Source organism: Oncorhynchus clarkii, chromosome 24 (assembly GCF_045791955.1).
Source record: "Oncorhynchus clarkii lewisi isolate Uvic-CL-2024 chromosome 24, UVic_Ocla_1.0, whole genome shotgun sequence".
Lineage (NCBI taxonomy): Eukaryota > Metazoa > Chordata > Actinopteri > Salmoniformes > Salmonidae > Oncorhynchus > Oncorhynchus clarkii.
Genome location: NC_092170.1, coordinates 20634932 through 20660679, shown reverse-complemented (window position 1 = coordinate 20660679; position 25748 = coordinate 20634932). Strand labels below are relative to the sequence as shown.

Below are 25748 nucleotides of genomic sequence, written 5' to 3'. Positions count from 1 at the left end.
TTTTTATGTCTCTGTGTCCAGGAAGTTAGAGGTAGTTCTACAAGCCAATGCTAGCTAGCATTAGCACAATGACTGGAAGTCTATGGGTATCTGCAAGCGTACTAATTAGAAACTTCCATCAAACTGCACGCAGAGAGATAAAAATGTGACTCACAGCCTGTGTGGAGAGCATCTCGTTGATAGAGTGGTCGTACTGCTCAGCCAGGATGGCCAGCTTGCGGGTCTGCTCCTCCTTTAGACGCTTCAGGACAGCCTTGTGGTCAGACTTTGGTGTGCTCTCCAGTAGGTGGTTTCTCAAGGCCTTGAACTGTCTGGTCTGGATCTTACATGTGTCTTGGAACTGTTTCTTAATCTGGAGCTCTTTGGACTGGGACAGAGGGAGGAGGAAGAGAGGACAAAGAACAGTGAGGGTCAGGTCTGGAGCTCTTTGGACTGGGACAGAGGGAGGAGGAAGAGAGGACAAACAGAACAGTGAGGGGTCAGGTCTGGAGCTCTTTGGACTGGGACAGAGGGAGGAGGAAGAGAGGACAAAGAACAGTGAGGGCCAGGTCTGGAGCTCTTTGGACTGGGACAGAGGGAGGAGGAAGAGAGGACAAACAGAACAGTGAGGGGTCAGGTCTGGAGCTCTTTGGACTGGGACAGAGGGAGGAGGAAGAGAGGACAAAGAACAGTGAGGGTCAGGTCTGGAGCTCTTTGGACTGGGACAGAGGGAGGGAGGAAGAGAGGACAAAGAACAGTGAGGGTCAGGTCTGGAGCTCTTTGGACTGGGACAGAGGGAGGAGGAAGAGAGGACAAAGAACAGTGAGGGTCAGGTCTGGAGCTCTTTGGACTGGGACAGAGGGAGGGAGGAAGAGAGGACAAAGAACAGTGAGGGTCAGGTCTGGAGCTCTTTGGACTGGGACAGAGGGAGGAGGAAGAGAGGACAAAGAACAGTGAGGGTCAGGTCTGGAGCTCTTTGGACTGGGACAGAGGGAGGAGGAAGAGAGGACAAAGAACAGTGAGGGTCAGGTCTGGAGCTCTTTGGACTGGGACAGAGGGAGGAGGAAGAGAGGACAAAGAACAGTGAGGGTCAGGTCTGGAGCTCTTTGGACTGGGATAGAGGGAGGAGGAAGAGAGGACAAAGAACAGTGAGGGTCAGGTCTGGAGCTCTTTGGACTGGGACAGAGGGAGGAGGAAGAGAGGACAAACAGAACAGTGAGGGGTCAGGTCTGGAGCTCTTTGGACTGGGACAGAGGGAGGAGGAAGAGAGGACAAACAGAACAGTGAGGGGTCAGGTCTGGAGCTCTTTGGACTGGGACAGAGGGAGGAGGAAGAGAGGACAAAGAACAGTGAGGGTCAGGTCTGGAGCTCTTTGGACTGGGACAGAGGGAGGGAGGAAGAGAGGACAAAGAACAGTGAGGGTCAGGTCTGGAGCTCTTTGGACTGGGACAGAGGGAGGAGGAAGAGAGGACAAAGAACAGTGAGGGTCAGGTCTGGAGCTCTTTGGACTGGGACAGAGGGAGGGAGGAAGAGAGGACAAAGAACAGTGAGGGTCAGATCTGGAGCTCTTTGGACTGGGACAGAGGGAGGAGGAAGAGAGGACAAAGAACAGTGAGGGTCAGGTCTGGAGCTCTTTGGACTGGGACAGAGGGAGGAGGAAGAGAGGACAAAGAACAGTGAGGGTCAGGTCTGGAGCTCTTTGGACTGGGACAGAGGGAGGAGGAAGAGAGGACAAAGAACAGTGAGGGTCAGGTCTGGAGCTCTTTGGACTGGGATAGAGGGAGGAGGAAGAGAGGACAAAGAACAGTGAGGGTCAGGTCTGGAGCTCTTTGGACTGGGACAGAGGGAGGAGGAAGAGAGGACAAAGAACAGTGAGGGTCAGGTCTGGAGCTCTTTGGACTGGGACAGAGGGAGGAGGAAGAGAGGACAAAGAACAGTGAGGGTCAGGTCTGGAGCTCTTTGGACTGGGATAGAGGGAGGAGGAAGAGAGGACAAAGAACAGTGAGGGTCAGGTCTGGAGCTCTTTGGACTGGGACAGAGGGAGGGAGGAAGAGAGGACAAAGAACAGTGAGGGTCAGGTCTGGAGCTCTTTGGACTGGGACAGAGGGAGGAGGAAGAGAGGACAAAGAACAGTGAGGGTCAGGTCTGGAGCTCTTTGGACTGGGACAGAGGGAGGAGGAAGAGAGGACAAAGAACAGTGAGGGTCAGGTCTGGAGCTCTTTGGACTGGGACAGAGGGAGGAGGAAGAGAGGACAAACAGAACAGTGAGGGGTCAGGTCTGGAGCTCTTTGGACTGGGACAGAGGGAGGAGGAAGAGAGGACAAACAGAACAGTGAGGGGTCAGGTCTGGAACTCTTTGGACTGGGACAGAGGACAAACAGAACTGTGAGGGGTCAGGTCTGGAACTCTTTGGACTGGGACAGAGGAAGAGAGGACAAACAGAACAGTGAGGGTCAGGTCTGGAACTCTTTGGACTGGGACAGAGGAAGAGAGGACAAACAGAACAGTGAGGGTCAGGTCTGGAACTCTTTGGACTGGGACAGAGGAAGAGAGGACAAACAGAACAGTGAGGGTCAGGTCTGGAACTCTTTGGACTGGGACAGAGGACAAACAGAACTGTGAGGGGTCAGGTCTGGAACTCTTTGGACTGGGACAGAGGACAAACAGAACTGTGAGGGGTCAGGTCTGGAACTCTTTGGACTGGGACAGAGGACAAACAGAACAGTGAGGGTCAGGTCTGGAACTCTTTGGACTGGGACAGAGGAAGAGAGGACAAACAGAACTGTGAGGGGTCAGATCCCTACATTAAGGCCATTAACGGTAACACAAAACAACAACGGTTTATGGGAATTGTGTTTGTTGGTATGTGTGTGTTCACCTTGAGGCTCTTGGGCTGCTGTCGGACCTCCATGACGTGTTTGCGTCGGAGCTCTCTCTCCCTCCTCTTGTTGTACTCCTGCTGGTTGGTGAGTTCTGTCTGGTGCTGCAGGCGGATCAGCTCAGCCCTCATCTTCTGGATGGTGTTGACCTGGCGGAACTCCAGCTCCTGCATGGACTCATGGTGCCGCAGCAGCATGGCATGCTCCAGGTCCTTCTGCGTCTGACGCTTATTCAGCTCCTACACACAGACGGACAGGCAGGGAGGAACAACCATACAGGTTAGGAGAAGAGTGCATTCTTTAAGAGATAGGGCAGTATGACAACCAGAAAATGAGGTCACACAGGGTAAAGGTATGGTTACTAAACATATGGAAGTAGGAAAATGAGCAGAACCCATGGCTGAGCCATGGTTACAAAACCAGAGAACAGGAAAGGGGGCCTTGTTTGAGGAGAGTGAGAGAGAAACAAGAGACTGTATGAACGAGGAGAGCTGAGTGATTATGGCTGACCTCTCTCACTAGGTCCTGCTCCACGTTATGGCGAGCGATGAGGATCCTCCTCTTGAAGCGTCGACACTCCAGCTCCAGGTAGTGTCTCTGTCTCCTCAGCAGGTTGGCCTCCTCCTCAGCCTGGAAGTGCTGGAAGTTCTCCTTCTGCTTGGACAGCCACTCCTGCTTCTCCTTCTTAGGGGTCGACTGGTTCTCATTCAACTCCTGGGGGAAGAACAAGGACAGAGATTAAAAGGGGAAATCTGCAGTTACTACATCCATTTTTAGACTTCTAAATGAATGATATAAACCCATTCATTCTCAAACATTATAACTTATAAAAGCCTCATGAGCTTAGTTCAACTGTTGTACCCCATCAAAAGCCAAAATATAAGCTTTTTACCAATGTTTGTAAACGAAGTAAATGTAATAACCTCAAAACTGTATAACCTCAAAACATGCTTAAAATTATAATTTTGATATCATGGATGCTCACTCCTTGCATCCATAGCTCTGTCTATGAATTTGAGTGTGGTTACACTTTCTCCAGCCCCATCCCTCAACCTTTAACCTGATCAGTGGCGGGTAGTATGCTTTGTTATCGTTTCAACTGCAGATTGGCACTTTAAGAAATTGTAAATAGGAGTTTGCTGTCCATATTTGCACATTTTCTGTAAAGGTTAGTCTTTCTGTGAGTCTGTCTGACATGCTGAGAGGATCATGTTGGCAAACATTTGTGCGTGTCATGTGTTTTTTCTTCAAATGATATAGCAATGGTTGATGCCTTGTATACTGTGTATAAAATGTGACCGTTCATCTGTATGACCGCGTGTGATTCTCTACCTCTTTGAGCTGCTCCTTGCGGAGTTTGTACTCTCGTTTCTGGGACTCTAGGAAGCTGTTGAGCTCTTTCTTCTGCTGGCTCTGGATGTGCTGCTGGAACTTCTTCTCATCATTAGTAAAGGTCTTTGCCTGCAGACACACACAATCAACATTTGAAAACGCCTCCAAAACTTAATGTAAAACAATAACTTTTAACAGTGACCTAGGGAACAGCAGTAGAATCTAGACAGAGTATGAATGATGGAGTAAGTATGGAGTACGTGAGAAAACGACTGTACATCTTTCTCCATGGCGGCCTGGTGCTTCTTAATGAGTTTCTCCATCTCCTGGGCAAAGCTGTTCCTCTGGTTCTCCAGCTCTTTGTCCAGACGGAGCCGGTGTTCGTCCATCTCAGCCTTCACCTTGTTCTCCAGGGCCATCAGCTGCTTCTGGTGCTGCCTCCTCATCCTCTTATAGCCTGACATCTGCTCTCTCAGCTCACTGTCCTGCTCGTGCTCCTTCATCTGACGGGTCACCTGGGGGAAACATAAGGTTCATCATAGAATTCTGGACTCAGCTTATACTCTCCTATAGGAGCAGACACTTAAAGGCCCAATGCAACTGTTTCTTTCTCAATATCAAATCATTTCTGGGTAACAATTAAGTACCTGTTTTAAATTAAAATGCTCAAAAAGACACCAAAAACTTTTTAGCAAAGAGCAAATTATCAAGCAAATTTAGCTAGGACTGTCTGGGAGTGGTCTTCTCTTTTTGTTATTTCACCTTTATTTAACCAGGTTGGCCAGTTGAGAACAAGTTCTCATTTACAACTGCTACCTGGCCAAGATAAAACAAAGCAGGTCGACAAAAACAACAACACAGAGTTACACGTGGGATAAACAAACGTACAGTCAATAACACAATAGAATCTATATACAGTGTGTGCAAATGTAGTAAGATTAGGCAGGTAAGGCAATAAAAAGGCCATAGTGGTGAAATAATTACAATTTAGCATTAACACTGGAGTGATAGATGTGCAGATGATGATGCGCAAGTAGAGATACTGGAATACAAAAAAGAAAAACAATAACAATATGGGGATGGTGTAGTTGGGTGGGCTATTTACAGATGGGCTGTGTACAAGTGCAGTGATCAGTAATCTGCTCTGACAGCTGATGCTTAAAGTTAGTGAGGGAGATATAAGACTTCAGCTTCAGTGATTTTGGCAATTCGTTCCAGTCATTGGCAGCAGGGAACTGGAAAGAAAGGCAGCCAAAGGGGGTGTTGGCTTTGGGGATGACCAGTTACATATACCTGCTGGAGCGTGTGCTACGGGTGGGTGTTGCTATGGTGACCAGTGAGCTGAGATAAGGCGGGGCTTTACCTAGCAAAGACTTATAGATGACTTGGAGCCAGTGGGTCTGGCGACGAATATGTAGCGAGGGCCAGCCAATGAGAGCATACAGGTCGCAGTGGTGGGTAGTATATGGGGCTTTGGTGACAAAACGGATGGCACTGTGATAGACTACATCCAATTTGCTGAGTAGAGTGTTGGAGGCTATTTTGTAAATGACATCGCCAAAGTCAAGGATCGGTAGGATAGTCAGTTTTACGAGGTTATGTTTGGCAGCATAAGTGAAGGAGGCTTTGTTGCGAAATAGGAAGCCGATTCTAGATTTCATTTTGAATTGGAGATACTTAATGTGAATCTGGAAGGAGTGTTCACAGTCTCACCAGACACCTAGGTATTTATAATTGTCCATATATTCTAAGTCAGAACCGTCCAGAATAGTGATGCTAGTTGGGTGGGTGCGGGCAGCGATCGGTTGAAAAGCATGAATTTAGTTTTACTAGCATTTAAGAGCAGTTGGAGGCCACGGAAGTAGTGTTGTATGGCATTGAAGCTCTTTTGGGGGTTTGTTAACACAGTTTCCAAAGTAGGGCCAGATGTATTCAGAATGGATCAGAGAATCACCAGCAGCAAGAGCAACATCATTGATATATACAGAGAAAAGAGTCAGCCAGAGAATTGAACCCTGTGGCACCCCCATAGAGACTGCCAGAGGTACGGACAACAGGCCCTCCCAATTTGACACACTGAGTGGGTCTGAGTGGGGGGTGGGAAACTGAATACTAGCTGTTAATGGCAGAGGTTTGAAACTCTCTTTCTTATTGGTCCATTAACTAATTTACCGCCTGGTTATGTCACCAGGCAGGCCAAAACTCCCGTCCCACCAAAACAGGCTGACATTTTTGGCAGTCTTTTCATACAGCTAAAAGGGCATTATAATCATTATCCCAATTTCACAGTATTATTCCAACCTCAGTTTGGAAATGTATATAAAACACTGAAAAATCACGTTTTTGACTGCACTTTAAGGGTCAATTTTAAATCATGTTAACTACAGTACCATTGTATTTCTATGGCGCGATGTGCTCTTACCAGGGAGGCTGTGCGTATTGTGGCAAAGTGCTCGCGGTTGCGGTGGTGTTTTGGCCGTGGAGTGTGAGCAGGGGGAGACTGGGGCTCAGTGGGCGGCCGGCTGTTAGGTTCCGACTCTTCACGATAAGTCGTCTCCTCCTCCTGAGGAAACAAATACAACGCAGTACTTCAACAGCAGAAAAAAATGCTTCAAAATCATCTGTGAAAGGCACTAGGAAACACTATAATCACTATGCTGTGTATTTCAATATAATTAAGGCAGTGTACAGTTATTCTGCGGGTCCAGCTCCAAGATCATCTCTACCCACCGGTTTGAGGTGAATGACGGAGCTGTTGGACATGACTGTGTGGTCTCCCTCCATCATGTCCAATTCGCTCTTGTCATCTCCGGCGTCGGTCAGGCTGTTGACAGAGCTGCTCTGGGAGCTGGCGCTGATCGACATACTGGGGATAGACTGGTTACTGCCAACGCTGCTCACTGTGCCTGTCCTGCCACTCTGCTCCGGTTCCTGGGGACAACGCCATAACAACAGCAAGACACAGGTGAGTGAAATACTTTTTGAATCACAGTGTGTCAACTATAGCAGGTTATGAGCAGAGGATAAACAGGAACAACTGAATGTTGAGAGAACCAGGCCTCCCCACCAGGCCTCCCCACCAGGCCTCCCCACCAGGCCTCCCTTAACCTAATTATATGAGTGCATTTAGAGAAACTACTATTCAACTATTTCCTTGTTTAAAACACAACTAAATCTGCTTCAAGTCTATATGTTGTATTAGTAGGTAATGATTTAATGTGTTGTGGTCCGTTTTTTTAACTTCTTGCTGAATGTTGTTTGTGTGCTGTTTTCTACCTCATGTACATTGAGTGTGGAAAATGCGCATTTACAAATTAAATATTATCATTATTATTTCTAGCCTACATAGGGTGTTTTCAAAGACTACAATGGTTCTGGTATAAACCATGCTAATCTAAAAACTAAGATCCACAGGAGAGCAGAGCCAGATTGGGCGACTGACCTCCTCGTCTCCGTCCTGTGCCTCAGCTGCAGGGCCGTTGTGAGCCTCCTGGAAGAGGATCTTCTTCATCTTGCGGTACTGCAGGTTGTCCAGCTCCCGCACTGCAACCTTGGTTCTCAGGATCAGGTCCATCAGGACAGAGTCGGGCCGCTCCCGCTGCACAAACGCATGCTGAGAAAGAGAGGGTGGCAGAGGGGCCAATCATTTTCTTTTGAGATGAGGGTGGGTATGATTCACGTTAATTTATTTATTTAACATTCACTCAAAATCAAGTCAACAGAGCCAGCTAGATATGTATCTATACATTTTGGCACTGGTAGATCATCATATATAAGATATCTGAGAGATCTTACCTTTAACAGTACCTCCGAGTTGGGCCTGTCTTGGGGGAATTTCTGAAGGCAAGAATCTACAAAGTTTCGGAAGTAATCCGTCCTGAATTGAGAGACAGGGACAAGAAGGAAGAGTTAGTTTTGTTCCCACCATGACACACTTTAAAAGTGGACAAATGCCTTCCCCTAAATAATAAGTCAACTCTGATGAAGCTACATGACGTACCATTCACTTGACTGCAGTGTGGGGCTTTCATTCTGCGCTATGTGATATAAGGCACTCATCGCATTCATATTGAACAGTGGAGGTTTTCTCTCAGCTAGAAACAAAGAGATTAGAGAAAACAATAGCTTACCAAGATCCACTAACAGTAAAACATAACAAGGAGGAATACAGATAGATGTCATATTAAAGTAATAGGAAGACAGACAAAAGATTTAGTGTCTTCAGAAAGTATTCAGACCCCTTGACATTTTCAACATTTTGTTAAGTTACAGCCTTATTCTAAAATCTATTCAATAGTTTTTTCCCCTCCTCCTCAATCTACACACAATACCCCATAATGACAAAGCAAAAACAGGTTTTTAGAAATGCTTGCTAACTTATAAAAAAATGAAACTGAAATATAACACTTACATAAATAAGTATTCAGACCCTTTACTCAGTACTTCGTTGAAGCACCTTTGGCAGCGATTACAGCATCAAGTCTTCTTGGGTATGACACTACAAGCTTGGCACACCTGTATTGTGCGGCAGGGTAGCCTAGTGGTTAGAGCATTGGACTAGTAACCGAAAGGTTGCAAGTTCGAATCCCCGAGCTGACAAGGTACAAATCTGTCGTTCTGCCCCTGAACAGGGGGCCATCATTGAAAATAAGAATTTGTTCTTAACTGACTTGCCTAGTTCAATAAAGGTACAAATGTGGGGAGTTTCTTGCATACTTCTCTGCAGATCCTCTCAAGCTCTGTCAGGTTGGATGGGGAGCGTTGCTACACTCTCTCCAGAGATGTTAGATCGGGTTAAAGTCCAGGATATTCAGACTTGCGTTGTATTGGCTGTGTGCTTAGGGTTGTTGTCCTGTTGGAAGGTGAACCGTCGCCCCAGCCTGAGGTCCTGAGCAGGTTTTCTGTACTTTGCTCCATTCATCTTTCCTCGATCCTGACTAGTACCTACCACTGAAAAACATCCCCACAGCATGATACTGCCAAGTTTCCTCCAGACGTGACGCTTGGCATTCAGGCCAAATATGTGTTTCATCAGAGAGTTTTTAGGTGCCTTTTGGCAAACTCCAAGCAGGCTATCCCCCATGCTGTGGGGATGTTTTTCAGCCTTTTACTGAGGAATGCCTTCCTTCTGGCCACTCTACCACAAAGGCCTGATTGGTGGAATGCTTCAGAGATGGTTGTCCTTCTAGAAGTTTCTCCCATCTCCACAGAGGAACTCTAGAGCTCTATCAGAGTGACCATTGGGTTCTTGGTCACCTCCTGACCAAGGCCCTTCTCCCCTGATTGCTCAGTTTGGCCAGCTCTAGGAAGAGTCTTGGTGGTTACAAACTTCTTCCATTTAAGAATGACTTAAGCCACAGTGTTCTTGGGGACCTTCAATGCTGCAGAAATGTTTTGACACTCTTTCCCAGATCTGTTCCTCGACAGATCTCTACGGACAATTCCTGGCTTGGTTTTTTGCTCTGACATGCACTGTGAACTGTGGGACCTTATATAGACAGGTGTGTGCCTTTCAAAATCATGTCCAATCAATTTAATTTACCACGGGTAGACTACAATCAAGTGATCAATAGAAACAGGATGCACCTGAGCCCAATTGAGTCTCATAGCAAAGGGTCTGAATAATTATGTAAATAAAGGTATGTTTTATTTTTAATACATTTGAAAACATTTCTAATAACCTGTTTTCACTTTTTTAAATCCATTTTAGAATAAGGCTGTAACGAAACAAAATGTGGAAAAAGTCAAGGGGTCTGAATAATTTCTGAAGGCTCTGTATTATTCAAACCAGTATGAAGAACAAAAACAAATAGTCTACATTCTTCTCTGGCCAGATATTGGTTTAAGATATGGAATGAATGAAGGAGAGCATTAAAACAACAGGAGAGCTAGTCTAGAGTTGAGTACATGGACGAGAGAGTTTACCTAATTCAATGCAGGTTATTCCCAGAGACCAGATGTCGATCTTCCCATCGTACTGACCTTCGTCCATAGCCAGGATTACCTCTGGGGCCATCCTGAGGAAACATCCCAATTTTAATGACCGGTACACTGCTTTTGATTTGATGGAAAATATTGAATGAGACTGTAGATGGTTTCCCCATTTCTAAATTATTCCCCATATTTCAAACACCATCTATTTTTTCTCGTACATTGGGATTTTGAAACTCACCAATATGGCGTCCCCACAAAAGAGTTGGCTGGCGAGACAATGGAGGCAGAACCAAAATCTGCAAGTTTCACCTGGCCAGGCTCTGTCAGCAAGACGTTCCCTGCCTTGATATCTCTGTCAGACAGACAGAGGAGAGAGATGATGTCCTTACAGCTTTGTTCCACTGGCACAGGCACACTCCCTCCCTTAGGGCACAAAGAAGTCAGTCTAGCACGTCCACACATACAGGTATGAGGAGGACTCACCGGTGAATCATGTTGTGGGAATGAAGGTAAGCCAGCCCCTGTAGAGCACCGTGGGTAATCGCTGCTATTTCCATTTCTTGTAAGGGTTTCTTGTGAACTACAGAGGATGTAGAGAGAGAGAGAATGAAAGTGCTGCAAATCATGGGGAAAACCACAAAGAAGAACTAGTCTTATAATCTCAAAACTGCCATCTTACCTTCCAGGACATCTGAGGCAGAGCCTAGACAGTACTCCATCACCAGCTACAGAGACAGAAAGAGAGAGTGTTATACTGGGCTAAATAATGTACCGTTTCAGAGTATTCACCACGTTATCATAGCATTATTTTCCATTCAGATAACACTCTTACCCAGGCAGTGTGCTCTCGCAGATAGCATCCTTTATACTCTATGCTGTTTGGGTGCTGTATTCTCTGCAGAAACTTCACCTCCTTGATTATGTCTTGCCATTTCTGTAAGGTAAAAGAGTGGAACAATTACATCATGTTTGCATAACAAGCTTTAAAAGGACCAATCTCCCAGCATCTTGTTTTGGTAAAAAGCTGAGGGATGAGCCTGGAGAAATGTAACCACTCAAATTTATAGACTGACCATCCACGATATCACAATTATTGTTTTAAGCGTGTTGAGGCTATACAGTGTTTGCTTACATTTACAATGTTTACATATACTGGAGTAAAACAAGCTTGTATTTTGGGTTCCGATGGGATAATACTGTTGAACTAAGCTCATATGGCATTTATTTATTTTTTATGTATTTATTATAAGTTCTATTAGTTATATACTTCAAGAATCAAGTATATCATTCATGTATACGTCCAAAAATGGATGTAGCAACTGCAGATTGTCCGGACAGAGATGCAGGCTGGAACTATGTGTTCTACATGGAACTTTAGTTACTTCCCTTTGAGTTCCAGTCTACTTCTTTGGGTTAATGAATTACCCGATCCAGTCATTTTGCCAGATTCAAATCTGATTATCAACTGTTTTTAGACTGAACCCTAGGGAATAGGCCACTGAATGGCAGTTCTACTACTTTAAGCAAATAAGCTCATCTCCAGCAAGATGTTTTAATTCAAAACTGCTGAGTAACACAACAAATCCCTTTGGAGACCAAACCTTACAAAAACTGTAGGTCTAATGCTCCGAACCCACTGAGGACAGGATCTTGAAGGATTAGGCCTTGTTAGAATACATGCTAATGAGCCTTTTCACAGTAAACCAATATTGAGACAGCAAACAACTTCAGCAACAGGCCTCTACTGTGTCAACTCATTGAAGTTGGGTAACCTTTCTAACATGAAGCAATTGTTTCCTGGAGAACACGTTTCATCACACCACTGATTAAATAAATGATCATGGGATTAATAGATAATATTGTTTGTCCACTGTGCTGACATTGTCACACAATTATCTGATTTACATATTTTTGAGCTTTTCAGAAAAAAAATCATTATATTTGCAATTGAGTGAGAGATGCTTACTAACCAAACTAGAATTATGAAAGGTAATTGGTGTAACATCAATGGCATTTGATGCACAATCTGTCTCTTACCTCGTTGGATTGTTTTCCACTGTAAGACATCTTCTTGATGGCCACCACCTCAGTGGTCCGCACATCTCGTGCCTGAAGAAAAACAAAAAGTCAACACCTTGCCCTATACCTTAAACAGTTCTGAATGGAAGTCCAGCTCTGTTACTGAGCACAGAGTGGCGGGTCCAAGTACTCACAAAATAGACGGCACCGAAGCTGCCATGTCCAATCTCTCGCAGGTCTGAGAACAGTTTCTCGGGGTCCTCCTTGAAGAAGAGCTCAGCAACGTCGGGGTCCTTCAGGCTCCCCGCCCGACTGGTGTTGGGCATGCTGAGGGGGGGACGTGCCAGTGCTGCCACCGCCGCGGCCAGGGATTATCTGGATATGCGACAGCGACGCGACAGCCCCCACCGACAGCTCATCTGCAGGACAGCGGCCTCATATGTGTACACACCTTGGGGATGGAGAGGAGAGAGAGTGAGAACTAGCACAATAGCACTTAGCAAGCACATTAATAATATATATATATATTTTACATCTTAGTCATTTAGCAGACACACTTATTTAGAGCGATTTCCAGTAGTGAGTGCTTACATTTGTCATACTTTTTTTGTACTGCTGACCCGTAGGAATCAAACCCTGGCATTGCAAGCGCCATGCTCTACCAACTGAGCCACATGGGACCCAAAATCAATCAAGTTCTGATATTGAGGGGTGAATGGTGAAATTGATTCTCCGGGACATAGAAGATACAACAGCCTGGACAGGGAGAGTGAACAGGACTTCTAATGGGATTATCTAACGGTGAAAAGTCTACATGGGGGATGGGGCATCCATGAACTCGGAATACGCCTCCTTTCAACACTTTCCTGCAAAGTCAGGTTCGGGCCATGGTGCCATTATAACTAAAGAGGCACTGCTCTTGTTGACGATAAAAATCTGCGTGATGACGTAGTGTTCACAAAATTTACTTTATCGCTTAAGTTTTCCTGTACCAAATATAAATATAAAGTAAAAAAAATTAAAAGATTGAACCTTTATTTAACCAGGAAAAGCCCATTGAGACCGAGAGACTCTTTTTAAGGTAGACCTGGCCAAGGCAGCAACAATCAATACATTACATCATTAAAACATACAACAATACAATACAACATGATCCAGCCTAATAAAAAGCATTTACACTCCTCAGTAACAGAGTCTCTCATCAATATTTTAAATTAATTCAGTGGCACTAACATATCTAGATGAAGCATGGATTGTAGATTATTCCATGCCTCTGGTGCACAAGAAGAGAAGGTAGTCTTGCCTAATACTGTAAATGTCCTGGGGACTTTAAGTAGCAACCACCTAGCAGACCGGGTATGGTAACTGCTGCTGGTGAAGGAGACCAGACTAAAGAGGTAAAGAGGGAGTTTACCCAATACAATACAAATGTATCTTTCTGGGCATATAAAGGGAGGTCCAACCTAAAATTTGGTACATGGTGCAATGGTGGGTGAGTGACTTGGCATTTGTAATAAAGCGCAAAGATGCATGATAAACAGAGTCCGGTCTCTGTAAGACAGAGGAGGCTGCATGATAAACAGGGTCCGGTCTCTGTAAGACAGAGGAGGCTGCATGCAAAAACAACAAGTCACCATAATCAATTACAGAGAGAAAAGTGGCCTGAACAAGCTTCTTTTTTGCCATAAGCTGGAAGCGAGCCTTAATACAAAAATAAAACCCAATTTCAATTTAAGCTTTGTCACAAGATTATCCACATGAACTTTAAAGAACAACTTGTCATCCAACCAAATACCTAGGTATTTGTAGGATGACACTTTTTCAACGGATAAGCCACCAGATGTGACCATGCTAAGCTTCTCTGTCCGAGTTCTAGCTCTGGCAAAGGTCATGAATTTAGTTTTTTGTACATTCAAGACCCGTTTGAGACCATAAAGGGAGGCCTGCGTTGATTGAAAAGCAGTCTGGAGCTCTTCAACAGCCTGAACCATGACTGTATCTGAATATATGACTATCATCTGCATCCCATTTCCCAAATCATTAATAAAAATGAATGAGAACAACACTGGAGCTAAAATGGAACCCTGGGGCACACCTTTATTAATCTCAAGAAACCTAGACTTGTGATTGTCAGTATATACACATTGTGTTCTGTCAGAATGATAAACCAATTTACTGCCCCTTCACTGAGACCAATGTTTCTGAGTCTAGCTAGCAACAATTCATGGTCAACTGAATCAAAGGCCTTTGATGAATCCACAAACAGAGCAGCACAATGTTGCTTTTTATCAAGTGCATTAATTATGTAGTTTGCCACGGCCATAGCTGCAGCTGTGGTGCTGTGCCCCGATCTAAAGCCAGACTGAACCTCACTCAGTATGTTACTTTCAATTAACAAGTTTGTTTTACTGAGTTCACTAGGGATTCATAGACTTTGGCTAGGATAGGCAGTTTGGAGGACGATAGTTATTAGCATCTGAGGGATCTCCACCCTTTAGCAGTGGGAGGACATGAGCTGATTTCCAAATGATGGGTATGGAATTGGTCAAGAGACTCAAATTTAAAATGTGAGCCACATGTTCAGTAATAATACCAGCTGCTATCTTTAAGAGGTAGCGGTCCAGGTTGTCTGGATGTGCAGACCTTTTAGTGTCTACTGCCTTTAGTGCTTTATAGACCTCAGCAAAGTTCAAATGGTTCACGAGGGCCTATATCATAGTTGACTGTAACCGAGCTGACATTAGAGGCCTGGGCACCACCGTTATTAAAAACCCCTACAATATCGGCTTGTTCTTTCATTTCATTAGAATGGTCAGGAAGGTCAGAGGATACATTAGAGCCTGACACTGATTTGATTAGATTCCAGAACTTGGTAGGGTTGTTTAGATTCTCTGTGACTGCATTTAAATAGTAATCTGATTTGGACTTCCTGATCAATCCTGTGCATTTGTTTCTTAGCACTCTGAAGGAGACCAAGTCAACAGGAGCATTTGTATGTCTAGCTTGAGCCCAAGAGATATTTCTCTTTCTAATTAATTCTGCCAAGTTATCTGAAAACCAGGGAGTGTCCCTTCTACTGATTCTAAATTTCTTCACAGGGGCATGCTTATCACAAATGGACACAAATTTCATATGAAAATATTTCCAGGCAGTGTCAACATCAGGAATCAGACTTACTCTGTCAATATTATGGTACAGATCACGTAAGAGCGCTTGCTCATCAAACTGTCTAAAATGTATTTTAAAAATATAACGGGGTTTGGCTTTGGTCATTTTTGCACTTCTAACACAAGCAATTGCACAGTGAACACTGACATTGAAAATAGGCCGTCATTGAAAATAAGAATTTGTTCTTAACTGACTTGCCTAGTTAAATAATGGTTAAAAACAACAACAAAAAGTAGGGCGAGTCTACATGTTTTTCTACTTGCACACACACACACAAAAATACACACACACATATCCTAACCATGGACAGCCACATCATATTTAGCTTACGTTGATTGGACTAAATCGTTTTTGGTATCTTTTAATTGTCACTGTATTAGACAAAGCATAGGTGATTTCATGATGTTGAAATGTTGAAGTTGAAATGGTGTTTTCTTTGCGACTTGCGGCAACTCTTAGTGGTCCAAAAATGTTGGAAACATTAACTTTCTTGACAATGCTGTAGGTCATGTAACTGTCTGTTACTGTACATGCAATATGCATTGTGGACTTCACTGGACAGAGGTTACTATCCGGTTTTGTGATAAAACAAAGGTGTGGTTGAATTTACTCTGCCACTGGTTATAGAGCAAACAACGCAATTATCACAACACATAGGTTGTAATATGACTTTTGGGGGGGGGGGGGGTTCCCCGGTGATTTTACCCACGCACTGTTACAGTCTCTAGCCTAATAAACTGCATGCTTTCCCGAGTCGTAGTGGGAGGCCCACACCCCATATCATCGAGTGACTCCAAGTTTACTTGGATATGATGGTTATTATATCAATGTTTGCGCATAAAAGGTGTTTCCACCGCCATTTCTCGCATAATCAATTTTACCAACACAAACCGATCCCACCATGTCGAAAGAACAAATGATCCATCTGCATAGCATATGTAAAATTGTACTGAAACTTCCAGTTTCCATGACAGCTATCATAAAAAAAAAATGTATACAGTATGACTTTACTCGCATAAAAACTGTGATGGAAACGTGGTTAATGTCATTATTCTTTTTCTCCTTACTTTGTTCCCACCAGAACAGCAAGGTATCATGCTGAGTATGAGGTAGAGGAAGTGCAGTGGCAGACCACACCCGAAGTAGAATAGAACCAAGACACGCGGAAACAAGAGTTGTGTGCAGTGTGTCTCAAGGGTTTCATCATTTGTAAGAATTCAGTTGTGTCATTAATGGATTGAAGAAGAAAAAACACCAGTGCTGTGCTGTCAACTTTTTCACTCAGTCCAGTGCTCTCTCCCTCGGATATGATGCACGCCACGGACTAGAGGTCAACCGATTATGATTTTTCAACGCCGATACCGATTATTGGAGGACCAAAAAAGCCGAAAAAAGCCAAAAAAGCAGATTTTTTTATTTATTTGTAATAATGACAATTACAACAATACTGAATGAACACTTATTTTAACTTAATATAATACATCAATTTAGCCTCAAATAAATAATGAAACATGTTCAATTTGGTTTAAATAATGCAAAAACAAAGTGTTGGAGAAGGAAGTAAAAGTGCTATATGTGCCATGTAAAAAAGCTAACGTTTAAGTTCCTTGCTCAGAACATGAGAACATATGAAAGCTGGTGGTTCCTTTTAACATGAGTCTTCAATATTCCCAGGTAAGAAGTTTTAGGTTGTAGTTATTATAGGACTATTTCTCTCTATACGATTTGTATTTCATATACCTTGACCATTGGATGTTCTTATAGGCACTTTAGTATTGCCAGTGTAACAGTATAGCTTTCGTCCCTCTCCTCACTCCTACCTGGGCTCGAACCAGGAACACATCGACAACAGCCACCCTCGAAGCAGCGTTACCCATCGCTCCTCAAAAGCTGCGGCCCTTGCAGAGCAAGGGGAATAACTACTCCAAGTCTCAGAGCGAGTGACGTCACCAATGTAACCGCTATTAACGCGCACCCCGCTAACTAGCTAGCCATTTCACATTGGTTACACGAGCCTAATCTCGGGAGTTGATAGGCTTGAAGTCATAAACAGCGCAATGCTTGAAGCATTGCGAAGAGCTGCTGGCAAACACACAAAAGTGCTGTTTGAATGAATGCTTACGAGCCTGCTGGTGCCTACCACCGCTCAGACTGCTCTATCAAATCATAGACTTAATTATAACATAACACACAGAAATACGAGCCTTCGGTCATTAAAATGGTCGAATCCGGAAACTATCATTTCGAAAACAAAACGTTTATTCTTTCAGTGAAATACGGAACTGTTACGTATTTTATCTAACGGATGGCAGCCCTAAGTCTAAATATTGCTGTTACATTGTACAAACTAAAATGTTATGTCATAATTATGTACAATTCTGGCAAATTAATTACGGCCTTTGTTAGGAATAAATGGACTTCACACAGTTCGCAATGAGCCAGGCGGCCCAAACTGCTGCATATACCCTGACTGCAGCATATACCCTGACTGCAGCATATACCCAGACTGCTGCATATACCCAGACTGCTGCATATACCCAGACTGCTGCATATACCCAGACTGCTGCATATACCCAGACTGCTGCATATACCCAGACTGCTGCATATACCCAGACTGCTGCATATACCCAGACTGCTGCATATACCCAGACTGCTGCATATACCCAGACTGCTGCATATACCCAGACTGCTGCATATACCCAGACTGCTGCATATACCCAGACTGCTGCATATACCCAGACTGCTGCATATACCCTGACTGCTGCATATACCCAGACTGCTGCATATACCCTGACTGCTGCATATACCCTGACTGCTGCATATACCCTGACTGCTGCATATACCCTGACTGCTGCATATACCCTGACTGCTGCATATACCCTGACTGCTTGCACGGAACGCAAGAGAAGTGACACAATTTCCCTAGTTATAAGAAATGTATGTTAGCAGGCAATATTAACTAGATATGCAGGTTTAAAAATATATACTTGTGTATTGATTTTAAAGAAAGGCATTAATGTTTATGATTAGGTACATTGGTGCAACAACAGTGTTTTTTTTGCAAATGTGCTTGTTAAATCATCACCTGTTTGTCGAAGTAGGCTGTGATTCAATGAGAAATTAACAGGCACCGCATCGATTATATGCGACGCAGGACACGCTAGATAAACTAGTAATATCATCAACCATGTGTAGATAACTAGTGATTATGTTAAGATTGATTGTTTTTTGTAAGATAAGTTTAATGCTAGCTAGCAACTTACCTTGGAAACTTGCTGCCCTCGCGTAACAGGTAGTGTAAGCCATGTAAGGCCGGTGGTTAGAGCATTGGACTAGTAACCAGAAGGTTGCAAAAACAAATCCCCGAGCTGACAAGGTAAAAATCTGTCGTTCTGCCCCTGAACAAGGCAGTTAACCCACCGTTCCTAGGACGTCATTGAAAATAAGAATGTGTTCTTAACTGACTTGCCTAGTTCAATAAAGGTCTAAAATATATACAGTGGGGCAAAAAAGTATTTAGTCAGCCACCAATTGTGCAAGTTCTCCCACTTAAAAAGATGAGAGAGGCCTGTAATTTTCATCATAGGTACACTTCAACTATGACAGACAAAATGAGAAGAAAAAAATCCAGAATATCACATTGTAGGATTTTTTATGAATTTATTTGCAAATTATGGTGGAAAATAAGAATCTGGTCACCTACAAACAAGCAAGATTTGACTCTCACAGACCTGTAACTTCTTCTTTAAGAGGCTCCTCTGTCCTCCACTCGTTACCTGTATTAATGGCACCTGTTTGAACTTGTTATCAGTATAAAAAACACCTGTCCTCAAACAGTCACACTCCAAACTCCACTATGGCCAAGACCAAAGAGCTGTCAAAGGACACCAGAAACAAAATTGTAGACATGCACCAGGCTGGGAAGACTGAATCTGCAATAGGTAAGCAGCTTGGTTTGAAGAAATCAACTGTGGGAGCAATTATTAGGAATTGGAAGACATACAAGACCACTGATAATCTCCCTCGATCTGGGGCTCCACGCAATATCTCACCCCGTGGGGTCAAAATGATCACAAGTGACCTAGTGAATGACCTGCAGAGAGCTGGGACCAAAGTAACAAAGCCTACCATCAGTAACACACTACGCCGCCAGGGACTCAAATCTTGCAGTGCCAGACGTGTCCCCCTGCTTAAGCCAGTACATGTCCAGGCCCGTCTGAAGTTTGCTAGAGAGCATTTGGATGATCCAGAAGAAGATTGGGAGAATGTCATATGGTCAGATGAAACCAAAATATAACTTTTTGGTAAAAACTCAACTCGTCATGTTTGGAGGACAAAGAATGCTGAGTTGCATTCAAAGAACACAATACCTACTGTGAAGCATGGGGGTGAAAACGTCATGCTTTGGGGCTGTTTTTCTGCAAAGGGACCAGGACGACTGATCTGTGTAAAGGAAAGAATGAATGGGGCCATGTATCGTGAGATTTTGAGTGAAAACCTCCTTCCATCAGCAAGGGCATTGAAGATGAAACGTGGCTGGGTCTTTCAGCATGACAATGATCCCAAACACACCGCCCGGGCAACGAAGGAGTGGCTTCGTAAGAAGCATTTCAAGGTCCTGGAGTGGCCTAGCCAGTCTCCAGATCTCAACCCCATAGAAAATCTTTGGAGGGAGTTGAAAGTCCGTGTTGCCCAGCAACAGCCCCAAAACATCACTGCTCTAGAGGAGATCTGCATGGAGGAATGGGCCAAAATTCCAGCAACAGTGTGTGAAAACCTTGTCAAACGTTTTCTGTAAGTCTTCACGTTTGCGATTGCCAACAAAGGGTATATAACAAAGTATTGATATAAACTTTTGTTATTGACCAAATACTTATTTTCCACCATAATTTGCAAATAAATTCATAAAAAATCCTACAATGCGATTTTCTGGATTTTGTTTTCTCATTTTGTCTGTCATAGTTAAAGTGTACCTATGATGAAAATTACAGGCCTCTCTCATCTTTTTAAGTGGGATAATTTGCACAATTGGTGGCTGACTAAATAATTATTTGCCCCACTGTGTGTGTGTGTGTGTGTGTGTGTGTGTGTGTGTGTGTGTGTGTGTATATATATATATACAAAAAAAATCTGCAAATCGGTGTCCAAAAATACTGATTACTGATTGTTATGAAAACTTGAAATCGGCCCTAATTAAATCGGCCATTCCGATTAATCGGTCGACCTCTACCACGGACTGCTTTAGGCAGACAATGAGAAAGAAACTAGTATGCCCATTACTCTAGGATCACGGCCCTCTGAGCGTCCCTGGATGTCACAGGAGAGCCTAATAATAGGAGCGAGGGATGGGCACACTGGCCAGTGATGTAAGGCTGAGCTCTGGAGAGTGGCCAGTTATATCTCTCGGTCCATTCTGGAGAACGAAGTAGGAAGAGATCACAGTCTCCTGTTTCCATAGAAACAGCAACTACTGTAAGAAAGCCAGTGTGCTGTGTCCAGGCTGATAGACAGTGACTCTCTGCCTCTCCCCCAACAGCCTCTTGCTCCACTATTTTGGTATGCACAGAGACAAAGAAAATAGCACTGCAGCTGATAACCTCACACAAAGAAAACCCAACATTACAACACAGTAGATAACTAAGGAAAAGATGATGCACCATACCATAAAACTAGCTAGTTGTTAGACCTGTACAGGTCAATACAGACACACTTCCTCAGTCAATTGACTCAAATACATATTTAAGGGGTATTTTCAATTCTCAAATAACAAAAGCTGAACTGTTTTTTACTAGGCCTAATCTAACATTGCCTGAGGAAGACCAACACGTGGTAGTAACATAGCCACTCCTCGACAACATCAGAAAATTGACTAGTGCCTAATTATTTTTTGGGGGGGTAATACCAAAATATTTTCACCAGTAACCCAACATGTCACTGTCTGTATGCCTCAATAAACATGTAATTTATTGCTGGCTCTTAAACATTATGTAATTATTGATAGCTAGCTAGTTATCTGAAGAAAGTTGTCAGTGCCCAGCCAGCTCAGATGATCAGCTGCACAGACACACTGAGCAACACTCTCCCTCTCTGACGCCAGAGTCACAAGACTGTTCCTCTCCCTCTCGGCCTGGGAGGAACAGCACAGCCAGACCCCAGTCTCCCAGGCACAGCAGGCAGACATCTTTTGTCCCGCAACACTGGACGACTCACTCACTACCCTGCTGCACAGACGCAGCCACAGCCCTGAAATAAAGTCTCATTAACGGCATGCGACTGTGGCTCTTTATTGCCATTGTTGTTTATGAATGAGCCTTGTTGTTGTAGCCTCTCTCTCATGATGGTGACGTTTTGAACAGCAGGAGGCACGTGAGAGTAGTGACAGCGATGGTAACTGATACCTTTAATGAAACACTTCGGCGTGCTACTGACACCCTACACACACACACACACACACACACACACACACACACACACACACACACACACACACACACACACACACACACACACACACAAGAATGCAGCCGGACAGGACAACAAAGCTGGAGTGATGGAATTCCCTCTCTCTGCATGCTGTCACTGCACTGCATTTCCTGTTTGCTCAGCTATAGGCACTGCTGGGACTTTTTCGGGCATGAAGACTCTTCTATCATAGCTTATACAGGCCTAGCAACGGTTTGCTTTGGAGCTCTTATAGGGGAAAACAACTGTATTGTATTATCTGTGTAATATGGTCTGTGATAGGCTAATCAATCATCTCAGGTATTGACAATGCAAAGGTGTGGATAAAAACATAGGCCATCCTTATTGTCCATCCATGGGGCCTATGTGTGTCTCTCTCTGCATTACACATTATACCGTTTTTGAAATGAATTGAAATGCAATTCATTAATTTATAAATCGTCACAGTAGAAAACCATTAGCAATATTCAATTTACTTCCTGAATTGAAAACTAAATTGACCTGACCCCATTGTTTTAATGATTATGTAATAGACACCCATAAACAAATGAAATGAGTATGAACACATAGCCTACTCGTTTCAGTTCACAAGGTGAAGTAGCACCCATTTTCATTCATTTTCATTCATTTAATTTTCATTGACCAAAACACACACACACAGCTGAAACAGGAAAATTACAATTATGAATCAATATGCCAGGAGGACATCCCATTTATCGTGCCTTCCATCATTTATGGAGCACTTTTAGGCCAACGTTAATGGCTTGGGGCATATGAATGTCACATAGCTAACAAATCCAATCATAGTCTAAACTACCGTAATAGCAGCTGGATGGTAATGCAAGCTGTTGCCAAATGCTGTCTTATTCTTAAAAATAATACATTGTAGGCTTATTCAAATGCATTTAGAAGTGTTCTGTTCATATTCATGATGAATAACGACTGGAACACCCCGCATTTGTAAACAAACCCCGTGTGGATCAAAGAAAGTGATAACATAAAAACAAAACAGACTATTGTTTACCAACTGATCTTTGAAACAGATGCAACATACACCTCATATGTACCCTAGTTAATGTGATAGTACAGTAGCAAGATTGTCACGTGACGAATCACGTTCAAGCCAAACTCATCATTGTGAAATGTCCCTTGACTCCATAACCATATCGGTTGCTCGCTGGCAAGCTGCCTAGCCAAGGCTAGTAGTGGCATTGCTAACACATATCAGTACCTAGCTAGCTATAGCCAGGACATCGCTCAAAGATCTTGACTCCCCAAAATCAAATCGACAAAACATTTACTACTGTACTAGACAAGGCAGTCAACTTGAGCTAGGTAGCCAGCTAGTTAGTTTACTAATGTCAACAAATTCGAAGTTACCGGTAGCTAGTTCGAGTAGTGTGGTCGATGTGAAATCATGCTACGGCTGGCTCAGCAGCCGGGAACTTGAGTAGGCTAACTTGATGTTACTAGCTAGCCATGGAAGCCAACTTAGTATCTTATGTGGTGTGCAAGCAATACATGGTGATATGACAAGTGTTGTAGGTATTAGTACATTTTTGGGCTTCGTTACAAGCATTGTTTAACATCGTACCATTTACATTTTAAGGCGTTAAAACACACGAGGCTATCTATTATTAGTTATTCCTAGCCAGTTTAAACTCACCCTTCCGACAGGCCTGGATGGTTTGAGCGGAGCAGATAATGTCGTGTGGTTCAACCAATTTTGGACAGGAAGAGTACTGGATTTGTTTTTTCCTGTATTATATTTTCCTTGCACTGATTTCTGATGTTTTTCAAAGTTGTCAACCGATTTGTAGCTTTAGATTGGCTGTGTAGAGTTGTCTAAAATCTCCACCCTTGGAGTAACTGGGGCCCAGATTGTCGATTCCCGTACTACAGGCAGATCCCAAAGATGGCGGCTGTGCGTTCCACCACCTCCCTTCGTGACAAATACGGCGGGGAAATGTGAGGGAAGCTCAGGGAACACCACGAAAACACCCAAACTGAAAGCGACCGCACCCTTGATACCGTCGGAAGAGTAGAGAGGTCTTTTCTTTGAGTGAGAGTAGAAGTATGTTCAATATTTCTCTGTGTTTATGTTGGGAATCTCTCCCGTCCTCTTCCAATTCAGCCAGTTCCGCCCTATCGCTGTAAACTCCCTCTGACCTATTCATATACAGTCATTGCTTTGATCGAAACGCATGGAGCAGCAAACCTACCAAACCCTCAAGGGGCGGTGACAATACAGTTACTGATCTGCAGACTAAATATTTTATTATGGACAAAATAAAATGGCATGACCAAAGCACAACAACGAATTGTATCTATGGACACTGTTTTTTTTTTACAACGTTTCCCCAACATTGCTCAGCATGATGTATCTTTAGAGAACCCAAGGAGATGCAAGAGGGCTTACTGCTGGTCCCCAATGTGATGCAATTGGAGTCATGATAAGGGCAAAAACCATGATGATGTGATTCGATTCAGGGATACATTTAGTAAACATGTCCATGAACATCACTGTAGTTGGGTTCAATTAGTACAATTTAGTTTCAGACACAGACAAGGCACTGCTTGAGGCGTCACTACAGACCTGGGTTGAATCCCAGGCCGTATCACAGCTGTCCGTGACCGGGAAACCCATGAGGTGACACAATTGGCCCAGGTTTATCCAAGTTAGGGAGGGTTTGGCCGGTTGGGATTTCCTTGTCTCGTCATGCTCTAACGACTCCTGCAAGCTGACTTCGGTTGCCAGTTGGACTGTGTTTCCTCCGACACATTGGTGCGGTTGGCTTCCGGGTTAAGCGAGCAGTGTGTCAAGAAGCAGTGCGGCTTGGCAGGGTCATGTTCAGGAGGATGCATGGCTCTCGACCTTTGCCTCTCCCGAGTCTGTAGGGGAGTTTCAGTGATGGGACAAGACTGTAAGTACCAATTGAATATCACAAAATTGGGGAGAAAAGGGGGTAAAAGTACAAAAATATATATATAAACAAAAACGAAAACCGCCAACTTATTGTATCAGTGATATTAGCAGGACTAGTATGATCAGATGACAACAGATCTAGGGTTGTCATCTAGACTTTTTATTGGTTTGCTGCTCATGTGTAGGGCATATCATGTTTATGTGTCTGCAACAACTTATAATGAGTTATGATCATATGGCCATATTATAACCCATTATTTCATCCTTGTACATCAGCCTTCACAAATTAGGTTTGTGAAGTCAATGTCTGTACCATTTCACACAAAAACACCCTAGTGGAGTATTAGGGACTTGTGTAATAACACTGTAATCACACTAGATATTACATAGCAAATTAGTATGGAATTGCTTTGTAATTGCATTACAGGCTAATCCAGTTGATCCTACATTAAGAAACCCGTTGTCTTAGACTAATTCATGATTATTGTGACTGTGAAGCAGTGAAAAAAAGCTGCCGACAACTTTCTCTTCTAAACTACAGTGAACCAATTGGTGCTCCAGATAAGCAGCTTATGCTCTTGTTTGGCTCGCAACCAGATGGCCAGCCCGACCAATAAGGCTCTTTATCCAAGTGAACAGGAAGCCTTTCAATCCATGTCATGCATGGGAGATACAACAGTGCTGCAATGCTACAGCAGGTTTTAAGTCTGATGCTAAATTTAAAAAAGGTGATCATGAAGAATACAGAGCTGTATATCAAAGGTGCATCCAGATTAACACAGAGGATTTTGAAAGATAATTCTATTAAATGTACCCTTTTACAAGAGGATATATTTTAGAATAGAGGCTGGGTGACAGGGCGCTAGATGTAGCCTATCCAAAGCTTTTCAAGTGTTCGCTAAGAAGAAGAAAAAACTGTGACATAAAAAAAGAAACTCAGTAGTAATTTCCTGCCAATAATTTTTTTCAAATCATATCTCTGCCCCTGCCGTATAAGGAGTGTGCCTTCCCTCATTTCTCCCACTCTGCTCTGAGAATGGGACATGTGA

The 25748-nt window shown here is 43.6% G+C and overlaps 1 protein-coding gene across 1 annotated transcript in view; it reads right to left on the bottom strand.

The window, feature by feature from the left end:
• LOC139382285 (serine/threonine-protein kinase TAO1-like) overlaps positions 1 to 23944 on the bottom strand; it is a 29984-nt gene extending 6040 nt beyond the window's left edge. Inside the window, exons 1-18 of the mRNA XM_071126164.1 lie at positions 23440 to 23944; positions 12338 to 12594; positions 12162 to 12233; positions 10957 to 11058; positions 10804 to 10849; positions 10608 to 10704; positions 10363 to 10476; positions 10116 to 10207; positions 8191 to 8284; positions 7986 to 8067; positions 7633 to 7803; positions 6921 to 7121; positions 6613 to 6753; positions 4469 to 4705; positions 4191 to 4319; positions 3369 to 3572; positions 2858 to 3097; positions 155 to 367 (exon numbers count right to left, since the gene is read on the bottom strand). Coding sequence (XP_070982265.1) covers positions 155 to 367; positions 2858 to 3097; positions 3369 to 3572; positions 4191 to 4319; positions 4469 to 4705; positions 6613 to 6753; positions 6921 to 7121; positions 7633 to 7803; positions 7986 to 8067; positions 8191 to 8284; positions 10116 to 10207; positions 10363 to 10476; positions 10608 to 10704; positions 10804 to 10849; positions 10957 to 11058; positions 12162 to 12233; positions 12338 to 12469 — 2367 coding nt within the window. The 5' untranslated portion in view covers positions 12470 to 12594; positions 23440 to 23944. The remainder of the gene's footprint in view (positions 1 to 154; positions 368 to 2857; positions 3098 to 3368; positions 3573 to 4190; positions 4320 to 4468; positions 4706 to 6612; positions 6754 to 6920; positions 7122 to 7632; positions 7804 to 7985; positions 8068 to 8190; positions 8285 to 10115; positions 10208 to 10362; positions 10477 to 10607; positions 10705 to 10803; positions 10850 to 10956; positions 11059 to 12161; positions 12234 to 12337; positions 12595 to 23439) is intronic.
• Positions 23945 to 25748: the final 1804 nt, after the last annotated feature.